Source organism: Typha angustifolia, chromosome 11 (genome assembly GCF_048772165.1).
Source record: "Typha angustifolia cultivar Huaian chromosome 11, ASM4877216v1, whole genome shotgun sequence".
Classification (NCBI taxonomy): Eukaryota; Viridiplantae; Streptophyta; class Magnoliopsida; order Poales; family Typhaceae; genus Typha; species Typha angustifolia.
Window position 1 is genome coordinate 15,979,566 of NC_133249.1, and position 20,005 is coordinate 15,999,570.

Sequence of the window (20,005 nt, forward strand, 5' to 3'; positions counted from 1 at the left end):
TCATGTACTGGATAATATGAATCAGAAATAGCATCATGTCATGAATAAGTATATGAATGCATCCTCAATAATATATAAATGAAAAGTAGATAACATGTCATAACTGATAAAAGTAAATAATCCTCGACCGTGAGTAAACAAATCTCCGTATCATACTATCATCACAATTCTCTCTCAAATATGACATATAATGCATGCCGACCATGACCATGCTATGATATCAAATGCAACCATATATAATGCATATTGACTACTCGATAATCAGGTATATCAGATAATAATGAAATCATATGCATTTCTCAATATCACGATCATCACCGACATCTCGGTATAATATCATCATACTAGACCACTGTGCACAGTCAGCACCCGGTACCCGGTCTCAACATCATGCCCGAAGGCTCCGAGCATACTCTGCCATCTGCAAGGAGTATCTCAAAATATAACCATACCCTGCCATCCGCTAAGGGTATCAACATCCATCCAGACCGGGCACCCCACATAGTTGATAGAAGCCTCGTGAGGATAACTCGCCACATATGCCTTGGCGAACGGCATGTGTCCGATTGTCTGTGCGCACAGACTCAACTGACCTCGGACATGGGCCACGAGAAATCGCATATTAGCGACCATAATCATCACTCCAGGCACCCCTGACCATGGCGCCTACTCGGGTATCCTCACGCTTTCTATCAACTATCCTATCAATCACATTTCATGCTTTCCTTCTAAATGACAGATCATATGCATACATCCAGTACGATAACAAGTCAATGCATAACAGGAATTTAGGTGGAATAGGAATCAAGAGAAAAATGATGCAATGTAGTCTCCAACTATATAATCAACACATGCATACTCATGCTAATCTATTATATGCATACCCATGCTACAGATCAACTGGACATAACCTCACCACAGTATAATCATATTTCATCATCTCTATTTATCATCATCATACTCATATCCAAGATCAGCCTAATTATATGCATTATAAAAATATGCTCGACTGTAATCATCTCTAGATAAAGTTATATAATCATGCTGGAGGCCAAAACATGCATGTACATAATATATAATATAATCTAATTTGAGAAAGGTATCTAGGGGATAAGACTACTCACCGTCTGATCAGAAGATACAAACCACGCATCTCTCACATCCGTCAGGTAACCGAGTGACACTCATCGCTAGCAAGGTCCACGGGGTCTCAAATAAGGGGTTCGGGATCTGAAAATGTTTAAGTAACATAAAGTTAGTTGTTTATCCCATTATAATCCGTTCGAGTAAAATATGATGATTTATTAGATTTTAGAATTTCTACTTAATTTTATAATTGACTAGATTTTTATTATAAATAAAATATAAATATAGATAAAAAAACTTAATTATAATTAAATTATATCTTGATTAATTAGGGACTATGTAGCCATTATCTTATTTGTTACAAAATAATAATGTATAATAAATTAATAGAATTACTTAAAAATGTATATCATTTTATTGATGTCAAAATTATACGTGTCCATAGATAATATAATAAGGTAGCTATATAGGCTGCCAACATAGGACAAGGACCGGTACTGAGTGTGGGAAAGAGGAAAGGCCGATATGTCTAAACCCCTCAAGAACTTAATATGTCGCCTTTGATACTTCAGATGCGGTACTAGCTCAGATATATAGTGTAAATTAAAACATTGGCTGCTGCTCCTCAACCTTTAAAAGAATCGACTATTTGGGACAGAACCCTGTTTGTGAAGACAAAATCATCATGTCTAACAAAAGTATTCGAATATTTAAAAAAGTTTTATTACAAAAATCAACAATCCCAGCACAACCCAACTAACTGAATTAAGCAATTTAAAAGGCGAAAAGAACAACAAGAAGCAGATCCCTTGAAATCAATTAGGAGGACGGAAGTAGGAGTAGATGGCAAAGAAGGTCTGCAAGAAAGTAAGAGCCAATAATATGAGGGCTGCCACTAAGGAGAGGATCGCCCATGGGTTGTTGAAGTAATCATGCACCAATCTTGCCCTATAACTGTGCCATTTGGAGTCCCGATAGAAATTCACTTCGCTGAACAACTCAGAAAAGTAATGGTCGCTTAGGTCGATGACAGCATGCTCGCAGAGCTGGTTGAAGAAGCGCGCCACCTCTTCCTCGCTACCAAGGAAATGGTCGATGACGTCGCACCGTTGGAGAATGGCTACGTCCTTCTCCGTATTAATGAGCGAATCCATGAGCAAAGAAAAGCTCGTTATGTTCCTCGGGGCATCTAGTATGGATTGCTCGAAGGCGACGAGGTTGGTGAGGATAGGCTTGGAATTGTCGTCGATGTGATTAAAAGGGATTTCCATCACGCCATTCCGGAATGTTATGTCAAGCATGTGGCGAGGCGAAGCCTTCTTCCTGAAGGTCACACCTGCCTCGAGGAGCTCGGTAGTTGATGCAATAAATAAGGTCGGTTTACGAGATCTCTCTGGCTTCTCCGACTTCATCGACGGAAAACAAGAGAAGAGCCTTTTTAGCGGTGGGGAATGGTGATCTGACATACTCGGCTTCACGGCGGCGGGCACAACCCAGTGGTAATAAAGATGGAGCATGTGAAGGATCTTGGCGGGGGGTGGCAGCGTCCGGCTATGCATATTCACATCACCGCTCTCCATATGTATATGACGGATGAGCTCGATGAGGGACGGTGTTTCACGGTTTTCAGCTGCACCGCCGAAAACTAATTCGAACAGCCCTTCTATTACAAAAAAGGGGATCTGGTTTTCCAATAAGAGCAAGTCCAAATGTATATATTGAACGCCAGGGAACGTATTGTTGACGAAGTCTCTTTCGTGAAATTTCAAGAAGAACTCGATGATGAAGCAGCCATCAAGTAGCATCATCTTGACGAACTCCTTGCTTGTCAGTCTGATGCTCTCGCTGTAGCTCCTACGTGCTTCTCTCTCCAAGGCTTCCATCTTTCCTAAGAGGGCTTCCAAGCTGGTCTCAGTGGTGGACCGAGACAAGAGGTCACGCAGGAATCGCCACTTGTGCTTTTCCAAGGCTTGGAGGTGCTCCCTGCCGTGGTGGTACGGGCCAATGGCGATCACCATTGGCTTGTAGAGCTTCTTGTTTCTCTCGCGAATATAGGCGGGAACTCGGCCGGTGGTATAAGGATCGCTTTCTAGTAAGGCATCAAGCTTTGTGGCCATGTCACTTGCCAAAGCTTTGTGGCCCGTACCACCACAACGAAGAGCACCTCAAAGTCATGGAGCAGCACAAGTTTCGATACCTGCGGGACCTCTTGGATCGGTTCAGTGCTAACGCCTGCTTAGAAGGCTTGTTAAAGAAGATGGAAACCATGGAGGCAGAAGCACGTAGATGCTACAGCGAGGACATCAAATTGGAAAAACCTGAATTCGTGCAGATGATGGTACTTGATGCCTGCTTCATCATCGAGTTTCTCTTCAAGTTAGACCTCGAAGTTAACATCTCCGATGTGTGTTTCGGGGTCTATCAATTTATAGATACCGACTTGCTCTTATTGGAAAACCAGATCCCTTTCTTTATAATCAAAAAGTTGTTCGAATTACTTAGTGCTGAAAGCGATAAAACAACGTGCCTCATCGTTCTCCTGTATAAATATATGAAATCTAAGAAGTTTGTTGATGTGGAAATTAGAAAGGAGCCAAAAAATCCCCGGGAGATCCATCACTTGCTCCATCTTTATTACCACTGGTTCATAGAAAATACCAATGCACGTAGAGAGCCGGAGAAGACGCCGAACAAACATGAGAAATTCCGTGAAGATGTAATCCCATGCGCTACCGTGCTCCACGAGGCGGGTGTGAGCTTCAGGAAGAAGATATCGCCACGACACAATTTCAACATAACATTCAAGAAAGGCGTGATGGAGATCCCTGCTATTCGGATCGAAGACCCTAACATGCATTGCATCGCCAATCTCGTCGCCTTCGAGCAATCCATAAGGTGTGAGACGATGAAAATGACAAGCTTTACCCTGCTCATGGATTCGCTTCTTAATACCGAGAAGGACGTAGCAATTCTCCAGCGCTGCGACGTCATCGACAACACGCTGGGTAGCGAGAAAGTGGTGGCCCGCCTCTTCAACCAGCTCGGCGTGTATGTTCCCATAAAAAAGAATCACTTTGCTGAGATGTTCAAACAAGTGAATCTCTACCGCAACGACAAGTGTAACAAATATAGGGCAAGATTGGTGCATGATTACTTCAACAACCCGTGGGCAATCCTCTCATTGGTGGCCGCCCTCATATTATTGGCTCTTACTCTCTGGCAGACCTTTTTCGGGACCTATTCCTACTTCCATCCTCGTTGATTTCCTTCGCTTCCTTGCATGGTCTCCAATCTTTAATTTGCATAATGGCCTTTTGGATTGTTCTGATACGCTGTTTGTTGTGTTTGTTTGTTTGCTTGCTTGATTGCTTGCTTGCTTTTGTCTTTTCAATTGCTTAATCCATTTGGATTCTGTTCGGATTGTAATTCTTATTTGTATTTGTTGTGTAGACAGATATATACATTGTTAATTATCCTTTTGTTTTGTAATAAAAGTTGACCTGCAGTCTTTCTTTCAAAAATATAATTTTCTTTTCTTTTAATTATTTATAAATATGGGTTAGATAAATGGCTAACACTTTCTAAATACATAGATATTTAGATTTTACTATATTTTAGCTAATATAGTAAGTTGTCTAGTCTAAATTTTAAATTATATATATTGTTGAATAATTGTATTGAACTAAATGCTGTTTTGACATGTTTCAAACTAATGCGCTACTCCTTCAAGTTGTCAAACAAGTCAATCTATTAAACTAAATTACTAAGTCATAAAATTATTAAATAATTTTTTTCATAATAATTATTTAGAATTGGATCAATCCCCCGAAACTACTTAGTTATTGTCAAAAAAAAAAAAAACTTTTCTTAGCAGCCAAGGTGATTTTGTCTTCAGATCCACTGCACGTCTACGGACAAGAATAGTTTAATTCCGATAGCTGAATTGTATTGTAGACAAATATATAATAATATTCTAATTAATGTATTAATCTCAAGACTAACCTGTTACACACGACACTCGAGAAATTATTTTATTTATGAGAATATGAAATTATTTTATCCGAACAGAATTGGGCTCAGTCCAGACAACTCTTGCCCTACGTGTGGGCTTTCCAAGCAATCAGGTTTGCAACTTGAATTTGGGGTCACATTCATCGGTAATACCCTTCACTGCAAATTTATTTTGCAATAGATTGGCCAGGCTAATGCTCCTGAAGGGAGTGATTTGATCAAGTTCCAGATTACTACGGCCACTGGGTTCTGGCTAATCTTGAAAGCCGGAAATGCTTAAGGATTTTTGTAAGGATCCTCATACTCAATACTCCTCAGGAGGTGGCTTGGACCAGTATGAGGATGGCTATGGTGTACTATAAGGGGAAGAAAAGAAACATGAAGAAGCTTTAAAAGGGTGTGGCCCTTGTGGGGGTGGAACTCTCCTCCATTAGGACGGACAAAAACTTAATTCAGATGGGTCCTTAATTTGACCATTTGGTCCCTCAGCAGGATATGTTGCTGTAGATTATGATTGGCTTCCTTTGCTTGCAGTAGCTGATTAGTTTCTATCTCTCTAATCGAAGCTAACGTGCGAGGAGTGAGAGAAGGCTCTTCAAGCTGCAGTAGGAAAGGAACGAGGAAGGATCATTTTGGAAACTGTCAATGGACTTGGTTTCCATTTTGAAGGAATCCTCGGTGCGTAGATCATTTTATACAAGATTATAGAAGTCTTTTACACCATTTTATTATGTCAAAATTATATATGTCCATAGATAATATAATAAGGTAGCTATGTAGGCTGCCAACATAGGACAAGGACCGGTACTGAGTGTGGGAAAGAGGAAAGGCCGATATGTCTAAACCCCTCAAGAACTTAATATGTCGCCTTTGATACTTCTGATGTGGTACTAGCTCAGATATATAGTGTAAATTAAAACATTGGCTGCTGCTCCTCAACCTTTAAAAGAATCGACTATTTGGGACAGAACCCTGTTTGTGAAGACAAAATCATCATGTCTAACAAAAGTATTCGAATATTTAAAAAAGTTTTATTACAAAAATCAACAATCCCAGCACAACCCAACTAACTGAATTAAGCAATTTAAAAGGCAAAAAGAACAACAAGAAGCAGATCCCTTGAAATCAATTAGGAGGACGGAAGTAGGAGTAGATGGCAAAGAAGGTCTGCAAGAAAGTAAGAGCCAATAATATGAGGGCTGCCACTAAGGAGAGGATCGCCCATGGGTTGCTGAAGTAATCATGCACCAATCTTGCCCTATAACTGTGCCATTTGGAGTCACGATAGAAATTCACTTCGCTGAACAACTCAGAAAAGTAATGGTCGCTTAGGTCGATGACAGCATGCTCGCAGAGCTGGTTGAAGAAGCGCGCCACCTCTTCCTCGCTACCAAGGAAATGGTCGATGATGTCGCACCGTTGGAGAATGGCTACGTCCTTCTCCGTATTAATGAGCGAATCCATGAGCAAAGAAAAGCTCGTTATGTTCCTCGGGGCATCTAGTATGGATTGCTCGAAGGCGACGAGGTTGGTGAGGATAGGCTTGGAATTGTCGTCGATGTGATTAAAAGGGATTTCCATCACGCCATTCCGGAATGTTATGTCAAGCATGTGGCGAGGCGAAGCCTTCTTCCTGAAGGTCACACCTGCCTCGAGGAGCTCGGTAGTTGATGCAATAAATAAGGTCGGTTTATGAGATCTCTCTGGCTTCTCCGACTTCATCGACGGGAAACAAGAGAAGAGCCTTTCTAGTGGTGGGGAATGGTGATCTGACCTACTCGGCTTCACGGCAGCGGGCACAACCCAGTGGTAATAAAGATGGAGCAAGTGAAGGATCTTGGCGGGGGGTGGCAGCGTCCGGCTATGCATATTCACATCACCGCTCTCCATATGTATATGACGGATGAGCTCGATGAGGGACGGTGTTTCACGGTTTTCAGCTGTACCGCCGAAAACTAATTCGAACAGCTCTTCTATTACAAAAAAGGGGATCTGGTTTTCCAATAAGAGCAAGTCCAAATGTATATATTGAACGCCAGGGAACGTATTGTTGACGAAGTCTCTTTCGTGAAATTTCAAGAAGAACTCGATGATGAAGCAGCCATCAAGTAGCATCATCTTGACGAACTCCTTGCTTGTCAGTCTGATGCTCTCGCTGTAGCTCCTACGTGCTTCTCTCTCCAAGGCTTTCATCTTTCCTAAGAGAGCTTCCAAGCTGGTCTCAGTGGTGGACCGAGACAAGAGGTCACGCAGGAATCGCCACTTGTGCTTTTCCAAGGCTTGGAGGTGCTCCCTGCCGTGGTGGTACGGGCCAATGGCGATCACCATTGGCTCGTAGAGCTTCTTGTTTCTCTCGCGAATATAGGCGGGGACTCGGCCGATGGTATAAGGCTCGCTTTCTAGTAAGGCATCAAGCTTTGTGGCCATGTCACTTGCCAAAGCTTCCACGTCTACTACAGCAGTATCTTCTGTATTTTCTATTTCTGCTGCTGCTGCTCCAGTGCTTCGCTCCATGGTCTACAGGATATTGAAGGAAGAAGGGGGCCAAGGGGAACGCAGCGTCCTCTTTATACTAAGTCCAGCACGTTGTACGATCTTGTTAATTAACCATCCATGCACATAATCCCTTTACCATTCAGTCTTGCCTTACACTAACAAATTTGCCCTTGACCATCGATCATATGCATAGTTAAATATCCAACCACTAACATAAATCGTTGGCACGTCGTAGTTTTGAGTTGTGATATTTAATATCAATTAATTTTACTTTCTAGTCCTGGTATTCCGTTATGTTAGGGTGCCACCGGGTTGATCACATGCATCCCACCAAACACTGGAACTTATTGCATATTTAAGAACGTTTCTTCCAATTCAGCTAGATAACTTAGACAATTTGGAGCATGCATTATCATCATTCCTTCCTCATCTACAACTAAAGAAAGCTATGTTGAAGATTGGCTCATATCAAGCGCCCTATGTACTAGGTGCGTTCGAACGCCCAAGAGACTTAAGAAGATTTTGTACATCAGTAACGTTTGAATAGGTTTACGGACGTTCAAACGTTCTCCTGCATTTCGGATTGACGTTCTGCGAGCTCTTTTTAACGGGCTTGTGGATGTTCGAATGCGTCAAGAGTTTCCTTCTTCAGCAAGTTACCTCTATAAATACTTAAATTCAGGTTTTAGGGTTATTATGAAAAGTGAAAACCTAAGAGGTAAACTATCTAATATTTTATTGAGGGAGATTAGAGTTGAGAAAACTTTTTGTACTTGAATTTGATTAGTTGATTGAAGTCTTGCACTAGCCTGTGAATGTAGGCATATCGCTAAATCATGTAAATTTTATCTATTTCTCTAATGATTACTGACAATAGGCATTCTTATACTTGTTTAGAAGTACTTGATTGCTATTTCTCTATCATTAGCATCACACTTGAGTTTTTCCCAAATTGAATTGCATTTGTCCAATACTACTCAATTGAAGAACTTTGTGGGCGTTAGTATTACTTCCGCTACCTTCCACCTATTAAGCACAACATGCTAGAGGACAGAGCAATCATGTGATTGTATACTTCAAATGGTCTAGTTGAACCGGAAGTGAGGTTCTCAAATATCAAAAAGAAAAAAAAAATTGCTAGGTCCACCCCTTATATATCATTAAAAGTCAGCAGGATATACAGTAGATATCATCTGACACCATCGAGAATCATAGAAGGTGATTGGGTCAATATTAATCATGCCGTGAATTCAGGATACTACTGTGAATGGTTGCAGTAAGCAGTGGATCTCTCCAGGTTACCTAATTGTCGTCCTCTCTCCACAAGTTCCGTTAAGATTCAATTCCACTACAAAGTAGTTCAGGTGTTTTCTTTTTTCTGATTTCAATTAAATCCCAAATCAATGCAATGGGAACATATCATGATTTGCAGCATTTGAAATTAAAGCATCAGGAATCCGATTCACCCCCACACCTCTCCCAAATCAATACACTGGGAACTCAATTCACCCCCCACCTCCCCTAAAAGCCCCTCCCCTGCCCGTTGACCTTCAAGTTGTCATTTTAAATTTCACCCAGCCTTTTCTCTCTACAGCTTGATATGCCCAAGTAGTGTACATTGGTAGTTAACTCGTAAAAGTTGCATACTTATATTTGATTAAAAGTCAACGGAGAACACATCAACTATCATCTGACACCATGGCATAGTGATTGTACCTCTATATTAATCATGCCATGCATTCATGATACTACTTACATCCTTCTGGTATCAACAGGGCAACTACTCTCCTACTTGTTCGGTCATCTAAACAATAAATTAAGATTAATATATTTTATCCTCTTATATTTTGAACTAAAATTACTTTAAGCTGTAAAATTTTATAATATATCTCTATAACTTTCTGGACTTTTGACAAACAAGTACATTATTTTAAAGAAAAAAGTATACTAATTAAGGCCCATGATTACAATAAGCTCTGCTTAAGTCAACATTTAAAAGCCATAAAATAATGCCTAGAAAGAGCCCTACCAAGAGTACCTAAAATTTGATAAACGTTTCGTGTTTGCCAACTAATTAGCATCATGATTGACTTTACATAATACATGAGAGATATTACATTTGAAGAAATTTTGCCAACAATATGTTTGGACTAACCTGGACCCGATCTAGAATGTTGGCAACAAGGAGAGAATCATTCTAAATTGGCTAAATTGTGAAGTGGCTAACCAAGTGAAAGGCCTCTCGAACTGCCTAAGATACGACTTCAAAAATAGGTATAAACCTTTTACATATAGTAACTATAATTAAAGGAGAGCCATTAAACCATCAAACTACAAACCCTACACCTCTCAATTCGAGCTGATCTTTTAAAAAACCCATCATTGTTTACCTTAATCCACTCTGGCAGTGGAGGAGATTTCTACGTGACCAAAATATTTGGGAGGGGGGGATTTGGAGGCACCGGAATAGAGCCCAACCAGGTAACCAATAGCACAAGTAGTTGGCCCCCATTAATTTAACTTATTATGTGTACCTTTTCCCTCTTCTTTTACTTCTTGTCCTCATTTTCTCGTAAAAATCTAAACCTAAATATAAATTTCTACCAGCACCACCACACATCACCTTCTAGACTACTGATGGTAGTAAACGAATTTGTGCTTCGACTCATATTTAACATTAATTTTAATTATATGTCCTGCCGGTTCGAACCTATTAGTTGCAAAGTCAGCTAGGGTTATCATATGCATGCACAAAAGTAGGAGTTATATTTAATTAAGAACGTCTACTTCAACTATACAACTTGGAACATCCATTCACATGATTACTTCGTCATCCACAACTACCCCTTCAAGTCTTCGAAAATCAACTTAATTTGTAGCAATATAACATGGATTTCTCTCTGTCATCATCTACAACTACCTCTTTTAGATCCATAAGACATCTTGTTTGCAAGAAAGAGCTATTTTTAATATTATGGTCCTAAGTACCGAAACTTACTTCCAGTCTGCCATTGACCTGCCAACTTGTTTTAGCCATATAAGATGATTGCTCTCTGTCATCTATACTACTAATGAACCCTAGACTTAGGAGCATCATGCGATTGTATGCTTGATCAAGCTGTCTAATTGAATTGGAAGAGAGGTCCTTAAATATGTAATACTTTGTTAGTTTGAGTCTAGCAGTTGAACGTGGCTAACCTCATTTTTTAACCAAAATTTTGTTAGCTTAAATTAAAAAAAGAACATGTAGCGTTTGATTGTGGACTACTATAAGAGTATAATAATTAATTTTGATGTGATATAAAAAAAAATGTATTTATTTTGGAGATAAAATGAGAATATATATAAAAAAAAAATGGACCAAAATGTCTTCTGATATTTTGACTTTGAAGTATATTAGTACCAAAATATCATTATTAAATATAAGTTTTTTAATGATGGCATTTTTTTTCTTATCTTTTTTAAAGAAATTTACAAGGTTACAGGCAAGCTTATATGTCCGGAACCATTAAGGTTATGTTGTTTTATAATTAATCTTTTTTAAAGTTTTAAGGCTTGTAAACCTGCAAGCATTAGGGATTTTAAAAAAAATTCTTTTAAGGGTCCTCAATTGTAAACTTTATTAGAAAAAAAGAAGAAGCGAAAACAAACTATTACGGGCTTAGAAGCTCGAAAGCCCGCAATTTTCTTATAAGCTATTTCGGGCCTAGCTAATAAGTTTAGAAATGTTGTTTGGAGGGAACTGTGTTCATTATAGATAGATATATATATATATATTAAAGTTAAATGAGAAATAATTTAGAATAAAAGTATCATTATTATTTTCATATGATATAAAATAGTGAAAAATGTGTTAGTTTTTAAGAGAAAATAATGATGTTATAATCAAAAGAAGATTAACCTCGTCCGGATTTTGAACCCAGGATTCATCCTCTTTCATAATCCCAGGTATGTGGTTGCAATGCTGGTACATCTTGGCCTTGGTGGAAGAATTTAGTATTCCGATCTCTCTCTTACACCCATTTGAGATGCGACCTTTGCAGCCATTTAAGATTCATCTGCCTACTTAGGGCAGACTTAAGGTGCAAATGTCCCATTCTCGTCTAACAGTCTGCTGCCTTTGAGCCTCTCCAGCTCCAGCATGGCCTGAGTGGTGCACTCTAAGTTAGTTATTAAAATATATATATATATATATATATATCCTAGCTACGTAAAGCCCACTTGGAAATTGTACACCGTGTGCTTGAAGGCATGCAGCGGATTTTCACATGCCACTCGTGCTAAATATCGTGTCCTCGTGATTGAACCAACTAGTATAGCTCAAACTTAAACGACAGATGGAGCTATCGCCTATCTGTGAGGATGAGCCTCTGATCGCATGTTGGCGAGTATGAAGACGTACCCAAATACGACGAGGACCTTGCTGCTGGCTATTGCACCAGGTGAAGCCTTATTAATGAACTCGGCAAAGCCTTACACTTCGGCCTAAGCTTCACCATCCTACCTTCCGGTCTTATAGCACTTACCAAAGCTTCCGCATCTATTTCTATTTCTTTCTCTACTGCCGTTGTCCTAGGAATATCATGAAGAGGGCAAAGAGGAGTCCATGGATGCACGATAATGAAGGAAGGAGGGGGAAGTTGAAAAAGAATATTTATAGTCATTCTCATCTAAGTACGTCCGCCAAGTTGAAGAAGCTAGAATATTCTGATCTACTACTTGTGCAGTCTGTACAATGAAAGTTTCGCAACTATTCGATCAAGAGGATTCACTCCCTGGTGGAGTCTCAGCTATGAAAGCCAATGCCGATATCGCACGCCAACTAAAAGACGAAATACTTCTACTGTTCTCTCTCTCTCTCTCTCTTTCTTCTTCTCCTTTTTCTTTATTCTTTCTCTTTCTCTCGCTCGCTCTCGCTCTACTGCTTTTATGCTCTTTGTCATAGGCTTTATAAAGCTTCCCACCGGAACCTGAGATCAGGAGCACTTTAGCAGGAGACCAACAACATGATTGCTCCATCATCTAAATGATAAATTCTCCAATCTACTTTACAACCATCTCTCCTGTCTATCGGTTACACTTTCTTTTGAGGTAATAATTATGTTCGAATCTTCTTTCAGGATTAATACCTTAAGTGTACGCTTCGACAGCACAAGCAATTAATGTGCGCAAGACCTTTTAGATAATATAATGATGATATCGTACAAGTGATATTATCTTCTTCCATTAGCAAAAGAACAACATATATTGTATGGATTTTACTTGAAAATTTTGAAATGTTCTTATTCGTTTCTTATATTGGTTAATGCGTGGAACATGATATAGAAGATAATCCTAGAACAAGTCTTAAAGCGTTCAAGCTCTGGTGTAAACCAACATCTTCTTGGTGATATGAATGAGGCAAAGAAGTACCATTAATTAATTATACCATTACTTCATGAAAGTAACAAGGTCAAAATGAACCCCTAATATGAGAAATCTAACAAATCCTCCACCATGCATGTGTAATTTTTTGCTTGGTAATTATTAGTAACATCAATCTCGTCAAGTCGTAACTACTCCATGTATTTAAAAAAGAAAATGCTTCTACACATATAAAATGAATTATATGGAATATTTTTAAATTTATAAATCCCAAGAGATATCTTCTCCAAAGACTTTAAGTGGCTTAGGTGCAGCATCTCGATATTCACTTCAATTAAGTAGATATCAAATTACATTCTCTCTCAACTTTAATAAAAATTAAAAAAAAAGGAAAGATACAAAAACTTTTATTTATATTAACTTCCTATTTAACGCTACAAATATTGCAGCTTGAAAGATATAAAACCAAACAATCCCATTCTCATCAGTCATGAGAAAACTCTTAAAAAATTTGTTCTAGAATGGGTGTGCTTACTAGCTAAACGTACCTACATACCAGCAGAGACCAACCGGGGGGAATTGGTAAGTTGAAGAGTACTCATAGGTAAGATCTCAATATATATAAGACTCGATCTCTATTCTAATATCATATGTGAAACAATTATTCGGTTCTCAACTGAGAGTCCACTACAGAAGGTCAACAAAAAACTTTCGAGAGTCCAAGTAATAATAGATATTACCCATTGGAGGTTATATATGTGGGCCATGTAAGATTAGTTTGGATTAACATGACAAGCCAACCTAAGAAAGGGAAAATTCAGGTCTAGATTATAGGATTAGTGAAACGGGAATATCTCAAACAGTGTTGGTTAGGCGAGAGCTTTTAGTTATTTATTTATTTTAAAGGAGGGCCAAAGTTGAGTCACATAATTTTGAAAGAAAGACGTACGGTAGTCAATTTTTATTACGACATAACAGGTGCAAATAAGAACTCAGACAATTCCAACATAAACCCAACTGAACCCAACGATCTCTCTTTCATAAATACCTATAGCACAAAAATTAAAGACAAAAGAAAAATTAAACAACAAGAAGTAGGGCAGATCAATCCAAAAACCACGCGAAGAGGCGTACCGAAATCATTTACCATCCTTACGAGGATGGCAAATTACACAACCCAATAACAACTCATAACAAAATATTTCTATAGCTAGCACTCAAGAGACAATAAAAGAATTAACAGCAAGTAGCAGATCCGAACAATCCAAAAACCATACATTTAGCAAATTAAAGATTGGAAGGAAGCGAAGTGAGATCACTTAGGAGGACGGAAGTAGGAGTAGATGGCAAAGAAGGTCTGCAAGAGAGTAAGAACCAATAATACGAGGGCGGCCACTAACGAGAGGATCGCCCATGGACTGCTGAAGTAATCATGCTTCAATCTTGCCTTATTTTTGTGCCATGTGGAGTCACGATAGCAATTCACGTCTCTGAACATTTCAGCGAAGTAATGATTCTGTGGGTCGACGAAAACATACTCGCCGAGCTGGTTGAAGAAGAGGGCCACCTCTTCTTCGCTACCCAGCGTATTGTCGATGACATCGCAGTGCTGGAGAATCGCTACGTCCTTCTCGGTATTAAGGAGCGAATCCATGAGCACGGAGAAGCTCATCATTCTCATCTTCCCAAGGCGTATGGATTGCTCAAAGGCGACGAGGTTGGTGAAGAATGGCTTGGTAAAGTCTAGGATAGGAATAGGAGGGATCTCCATCACGCCATTCCGAAATGTTATGTCGAGTATGTGTCGGGGCGATTTCTTCTTCCTGAATCTCACACCCGCCTCGCGGAGCGAGGTAGCGCATGGGATTACATACCCCGGTTTACGAGATCTCTTTGAGAGTGATTTCCTCAGAGTTGGGCTGTCATGACTCTTCGACGCGTTCGGTTCCTCGGCGAGCACAAACCAGTGGTAATAAAGATGGAGCAAGTGATGGACCTCGGGCGGTGGTGGTGGCACCGTCTCCTTCTTTTGCACACCGATATTCATATGTTTATACAAGAGCGAGATGATGGATGGTGTTTCACCTCTTTCGGCACCGCCGCCGCCGCCGACTGATTCGGACAGATGCTTGATTATAAAGAAGGGAATCTGGTTTTCCAACAAGAGCAAGTCCATATCGATAAATTCAAAATCCAGCCGGCCCATGTTGGAGAGGGTGCCGCCTCCTTCGTCCAACTTCAAGAACAACTCGATGATGAAGCAGGCATCAAGTAGCATCATCTCCACGAACTCATTGCTCGCCAATTCGATGCTCTCGCTGTAGCTCCTGCGTGCTGCTTCCTCCAAGGCTCTCATTTTTGCTAACAAGTCTCCTAAGCAGGCTTTGGTGGTGGACCGAGACAGGAGGTCCCGCAGGTACCGCAACTTGTGCTTCTCCATGGCTTTGAGGTGCTCTCGGCCGTGGTGGTACGGCCCGATGGCGATCGACTTTGGCTCGTAGAAGCTCTTGTTTTTCTCACGAATATAGGCGGGGACGCGGGAGAAGGTGTAGGGCTCCGTTTCTGGTAAGGCGTCGAGCCTTCTGCCCAAAGCGGCCTCCACGTCTATTACGGCAGCATATTTTATTTCTATTTCTACTGCTGCTGCTGCAGTTGCTGGACTTCCCGCCATGGTCGTAGGGATATCACGGGATGATGATGATGATGATGATGATGAAAGCAGAGAGGAGGCCACGGTTGCACGACATTGAAGGGAAGGACCTCTTTATAATCATTCCTATATATCGAAATACGTACGTACGTCCACCACGTTGCTGAGGAATATAAATTTGTTTGCTTTTCTTGATTGGTTACTTGTACAATCCGAACGAAAATTTAGTTGCGCGGAAGAATTAATTTCATAAAACAGTCATGGAGAGGATCCGCACCACGATGAAGTCTCGAATAGCTAATGCTAACATCGCACGCAAACTAAAAGATAAAATAGTCCTACTCTCTGGTCTCTCAATTCTTTCCTCTTTTCTTCTTTTCTTTCTTTTCTTCTCGATCTCTACTGCTTTAATTAGTTCTCTTTGTCGACGTAGGCTTTATGAAGCTTCCCACTTAAACCTCTCTCCATCGGAGAGAGATCCAGATTACTGCACTTTTGGAGGAGACCCACAGCATGATTGCTCTTGCTCAGTCATCGAAATAATAAACCCTATAATCTACTTGACAACCATCTATCCTCTCTTCCGAATACTCTTATACATTTTAGTTAATTATGTTCATATCTTTTTCCAGATATGTACGTTAAGCACAAGACCTTTTTAGATATATAGTTTGACGATGTTGTCGTGCAATTGATGTCATCTTCTTCCCATTAGCAAAATAGCAACAGAGATTGGATGGAATTTACTTGAAGACCTTGAAGCTAGTGTTCTTATTTGTTCTCTTATTGCTTATTTTGGGGCGTGAAATAGAAGATAAACCTAGAACAAATCTTATCTTATCGTGTTCAATCTCAGGTGTAAAAGATTCAACTTATTTCTTGGTGATACGGGACAAAGAAGCATCATTAAATATACCGTTACTTCACCATACAAATTAAGGTCAGAATGAACTCATAGCTAGCTAACTTGAGAAGAACAAATACCTCCAGCAGGTATAATATTTTTGCTCGATGGGTATTAATTACATCAATCTCCTCAGGGCACCAATAACTTTCCTATTGTGACTGATAAACTTTTACTCGGCCAAGGAGAAACTGTCTAACATATATCCAAGTAGAGAGGTTTCCTACCAGAGATTTCTCTAACGGGTTCCCAAATGTGAGCTTGTGAGGATTTGGGCAAGGCCCGTATGAAGGCTACCTATGATTGTTTAGGCCCAGGCCTCACTCTGTTTGGCTGGGCTGGGCCAAGATGTGGAAGTCGCCCATCAGCCCAAGAGTTGGAATTTTTGCTTGGAAGCTTCTGTTGGTAAGATCCCTACTAAAGCCCATCTGAACGGAATTGGGCTCAGTCCAGAGACAACACTTGCCCTACGTGTGGGCTTTCCAAGAAATCAGGTTTGCAACTGGAATTTGGGGTCACATTCATCGATAATACCCTTCACTGCAAATTTATTTTGCAATAGATTGGCCAGGCTAATGCTCCTGAAGGGGGTGATTTGATCAAGTTCCAGATTACTATGGCCACTGGGTTCTGGCTAATCTTGAAAGCCGGAAATGCTAAAGGATTTTTGTAAGGATCCTCATACTCAATTCTCCTCAGAAGGTGGCTTGGACCAGTATGAGGATGGCTATGGTGTACTATAAGGGAAAGGAAAAGAAAAGAAACATGAAGAGGCTTTAAAAGGGTGTGGTCCTTGTGGGGGTGGAACTCTCCTCCATTAGGACGGACAAAAAACTTAAATTCAGATGGGTCCTTAATTTGACATTTGGTCCATCAGCACGGTATGTTGGTATAGGTTCTGATTGGCTGCCTTTGCTTGCAGGAGTTGATTAGTTCCTGTCTGAGTTTCTAATTGAAGCTAACGTGCGAGGAGTGAGGAAGGCTCTTCAAACTGCAGTAGGAAAGGAACGGGAAAGGATCATTTTGGAAACTATGTCAATGGACTTGGCTTCCATTTTGAAGGAATCCTTGGTGCGTAGATCATTTTATACAAGATTATAGAAGTCTTTTACACCATTTTATTGATGTCAAAATTATACATGTCCATAGATTATATAATACGGTAGCTGATTAGGCTGCCAACATAGGACAAGGACGGATACTGAGTGTGGGAAAGAGGGATGGCCGACGATATGTCTAAACCCCTCAAGAATTAAATATGTCGCCTTTGATACTTCAGATGCGGTACTAGCTCAGATATATAGCGTAAATTTAGACATTGGCTGCTGCTCTTTAACCTTTTTATGTTAAAAAAAAAAACACTCTGTTTGTGAAGACAAAATCATCATATCTAACAAAAGTATTATTACAAAAATCGACAATTCCAACGCAACCCAACTGAATTAAGCAATTTAAAAGGCAAAAAGAACAACAAGAAGCAGATCCCGTGAAATCAATTAGGAGGACGGAAGTAGGAGAAGATGGCAAAGAAGGTCTGCAAGAAAGTAAGAGCCAATAATATGAGGGCCGCCACCAAGGAGAGGATCGCCCATGGGTTGCTGAAGTAATCATGCACCAATCTTGCCCTGTAACTGTGCCATTTGGAGTCGCGATAGAAATTCACTTCGCTGAACAACTCAGAAAAGTAATGGTCGGTTAGATCGATGACAGCATGCTCGCCGAGCTGGTTGAAGAAGCGCGCCACCTCTTCCTCGCTACCAAGGAAATGGTCGATGACGTCGCACCGTTGGAGAATGGCTACGTCCTTCTCCGTATTAATGAGCGAATCCATGAGCAAAGAAAAGCTCGTTATGTTCATCGGGCCATCCAGCATGGATTGCTCGAAGGCGACGAGGTTGGTGAGGATAGTTCTGGTAGAGTCCTCGATATGATTAAGAGGAATTTCCATGACGCCATTCCGGAATGTTATGTCGAGCATGTGATCAGGCGAAGCCTTCTTCCTGAAGGTCACACCTGCCTCGCGGAGCTCTGTAGCTGATGGGATAAAAGAAGTCGGCTTCTCCGACTTCATCGGCGGAAAAGAAGAGAAGAGCTGAGAGATGAGCCTTTCTAGTGTTGGGGAATGGTGATCTGACCAACTCGGGTTCATGGCGGCGGGCACAACCCAGTGGTAATAAAGATGGAGTAAGTGATGGATCTTGGCGGGGGGTGACACCGTCTGGCTCTTCATTCTCACACCACTAATCTCCAGATATATAGGTCGTATGTGCTCGACGAGGGACGGTCTTTCACGGCTTTCAGCAGCACTGCCGACGACTAATTCGAACAGCCCGTCTATTATAAAAAAGGGGATCTGGTTTTCCAATAAGAGCACGTCCAAAAATATATATTGAATGCCAGAGAACTTATTGTTGTCCAAGTCTCCTTCTTGACATTTCCAGAAGAACTCGATGATGAAGCAGCCATCAAGTAGCATCATCTTGACGAACTCCTTGCTTGTGAGACCGATGCTCTCGCTGTAGCACCTACGTGCTTCTTTCTCCCAGGCTTTCATCTTTCCTAAGAGGACCTCCAAGCTGGCCTCACTGGTGGACCGAGACAGGAGGTCACGCAGGAATCGCCACTTGTGCTCTTCCATTTCTTGGAGATGCTCCCTGCCGTGGTGGTACGGGCCAATGGCGATCACCATTGGCTCGTACAGCTTCTTGTTTCTCTCGCGAACATAGGTGGGGACTCGGGTGATGGTGTAAGGATCGGTTTCTCGCAACGAATCAAGCGCTGAAGCCATCTCACTTGCCAAAGCTTCCACGTCTATTACAGAGGCAGCATCTTCTGCATTTTCTATTTCTGCTGCTGCTACTGCTCCAGTACTCTCCGCCGTGGTTCCGCAGATATCATCGCATGCAGAGGGCTCTGAGGAGGCGTCCATGGTTGCAGGAAGAGAATTAATTAAGGACACATACTAATAAGTTGAAAGCTTTTGTTCGTTACTCATGGAGATATATTTTTCTCTCCTTCATCCATTCATTCAGACTTCGTTTTTACTATGACGCTAGCCATTCACCGGGCCCAACTAGTTGGGTGCATTAATTTAACTTTATGGGTACCCTAGAATTGTTTTACATATTTATGGACGTCCTTTCCGATCCAACTAGACAACTTGAAGTATTCATTCAAATTCATGAAGATGCCTGAAGTACTACTGTATGCTCTTGTTAATTACTCAATTCAAAAATAAAAAAATAAAAAAGTATGTAGCCAGCAGTTTGGTGAGTTTCCTTAGTTTGACCCAGCTCGTGTCACGAGTAGCTTATATAAAAGACCACCAGAGAACAAATCAATCTATCCCGAGGATAAGAGACGAGTTGGCCAGCGGGCACGTTGTCGGCAACTGGTTGGATGGATCTCACATATGGAAAAGGAATGGACAGACAGTATTATTATTAACTCAGATTGGCATCTTAGATCTACAAGGCTTTTTTGTTTGCATGGTA

The 20,005-nt window shown here is 40.7% G+C and overlaps 5 protein-coding genes across 5 annotated transcripts; 1 reads left to right on the top strand and 4 right to left on the bottom strand.

Annotated features, from left to right (window-relative positions):
* Window positions 1-1,901: 1,901 nt before the first annotated feature.
* LOC140770668 (UPF0481 protein At3g47200-like) lies at window positions 1,902-3,203 on the bottom strand. The gene has a single exon (XM_073111919.1). The coding sequence runs from the start codon at window positions 3,201-3,203 to the stop codon at window positions 1,902-1,904; it is 1,302 nt and encodes a 433-aa protein (XP_072968020.1).
* A 56-nt stretch (window positions 3,204-3,259) lies between these two features.
* Window positions 3,260-4,348, top strand: LOC140770669 (UPF0481 protein At3g47200-like). The gene has a single exon (XM_073111920.1). It carries the CDS (start codon window positions 3,260-3,262, stop codon window positions 4,346-4,348), a length of 1,089 nt encoding a protein of 362 aa, XP_072968021.1.
* Window positions 4,349-6,153: 1,805 nt separating this feature from the next.
* Window positions 6,154-7,580, bottom strand: LOC140771031 (UPF0481 protein At3g47200-like). The gene has a single exon (XM_073112386.1). It carries the CDS (start codon window positions 7,522-7,524, stop codon window positions 6,223-6,225), a length of 1,302 nt encoding a protein of 433 aa, XP_072968487.1. The 5' UTR covers window positions 7,525-7,580; the 3' UTR covers window positions 6,154-6,222.
* A 6,692-nt stretch (window positions 7,581-14,272) lies between these two features.
* On the bottom strand, window positions 14,273-15,658 carry LOC140770670 (UPF0481 protein At3g47200-like). Its single transcript, XM_073111921.1, has one exon. The coding sequence runs from the start codon at window positions 15,626-15,628 to the stop codon at window positions 14,273-14,275; it is 1,356 nt and encodes a 451-aa protein (XP_072968022.1). The 5' UTR covers window positions 15,629-15,658.
* Window positions 15,659-17,870: 2,212 nt separating this feature from the next.
* On the bottom strand, window positions 17,871-19,571 carry LOC140770747 (UPF0481 protein At3g47200-like). Its single transcript, XM_073112006.1, has one exon. The coding sequence runs from the start codon at window positions 19,438-19,440 to the stop codon at window positions 18,004-18,006; it is 1,437 nt and encodes a 478-aa protein (XP_072968107.1). The 5' UTR covers window positions 19,441-19,571; the 3' UTR covers window positions 17,871-18,003.
* Between the last annotated feature and the right edge of the window lie 434 nt (window positions 19,572-20,005).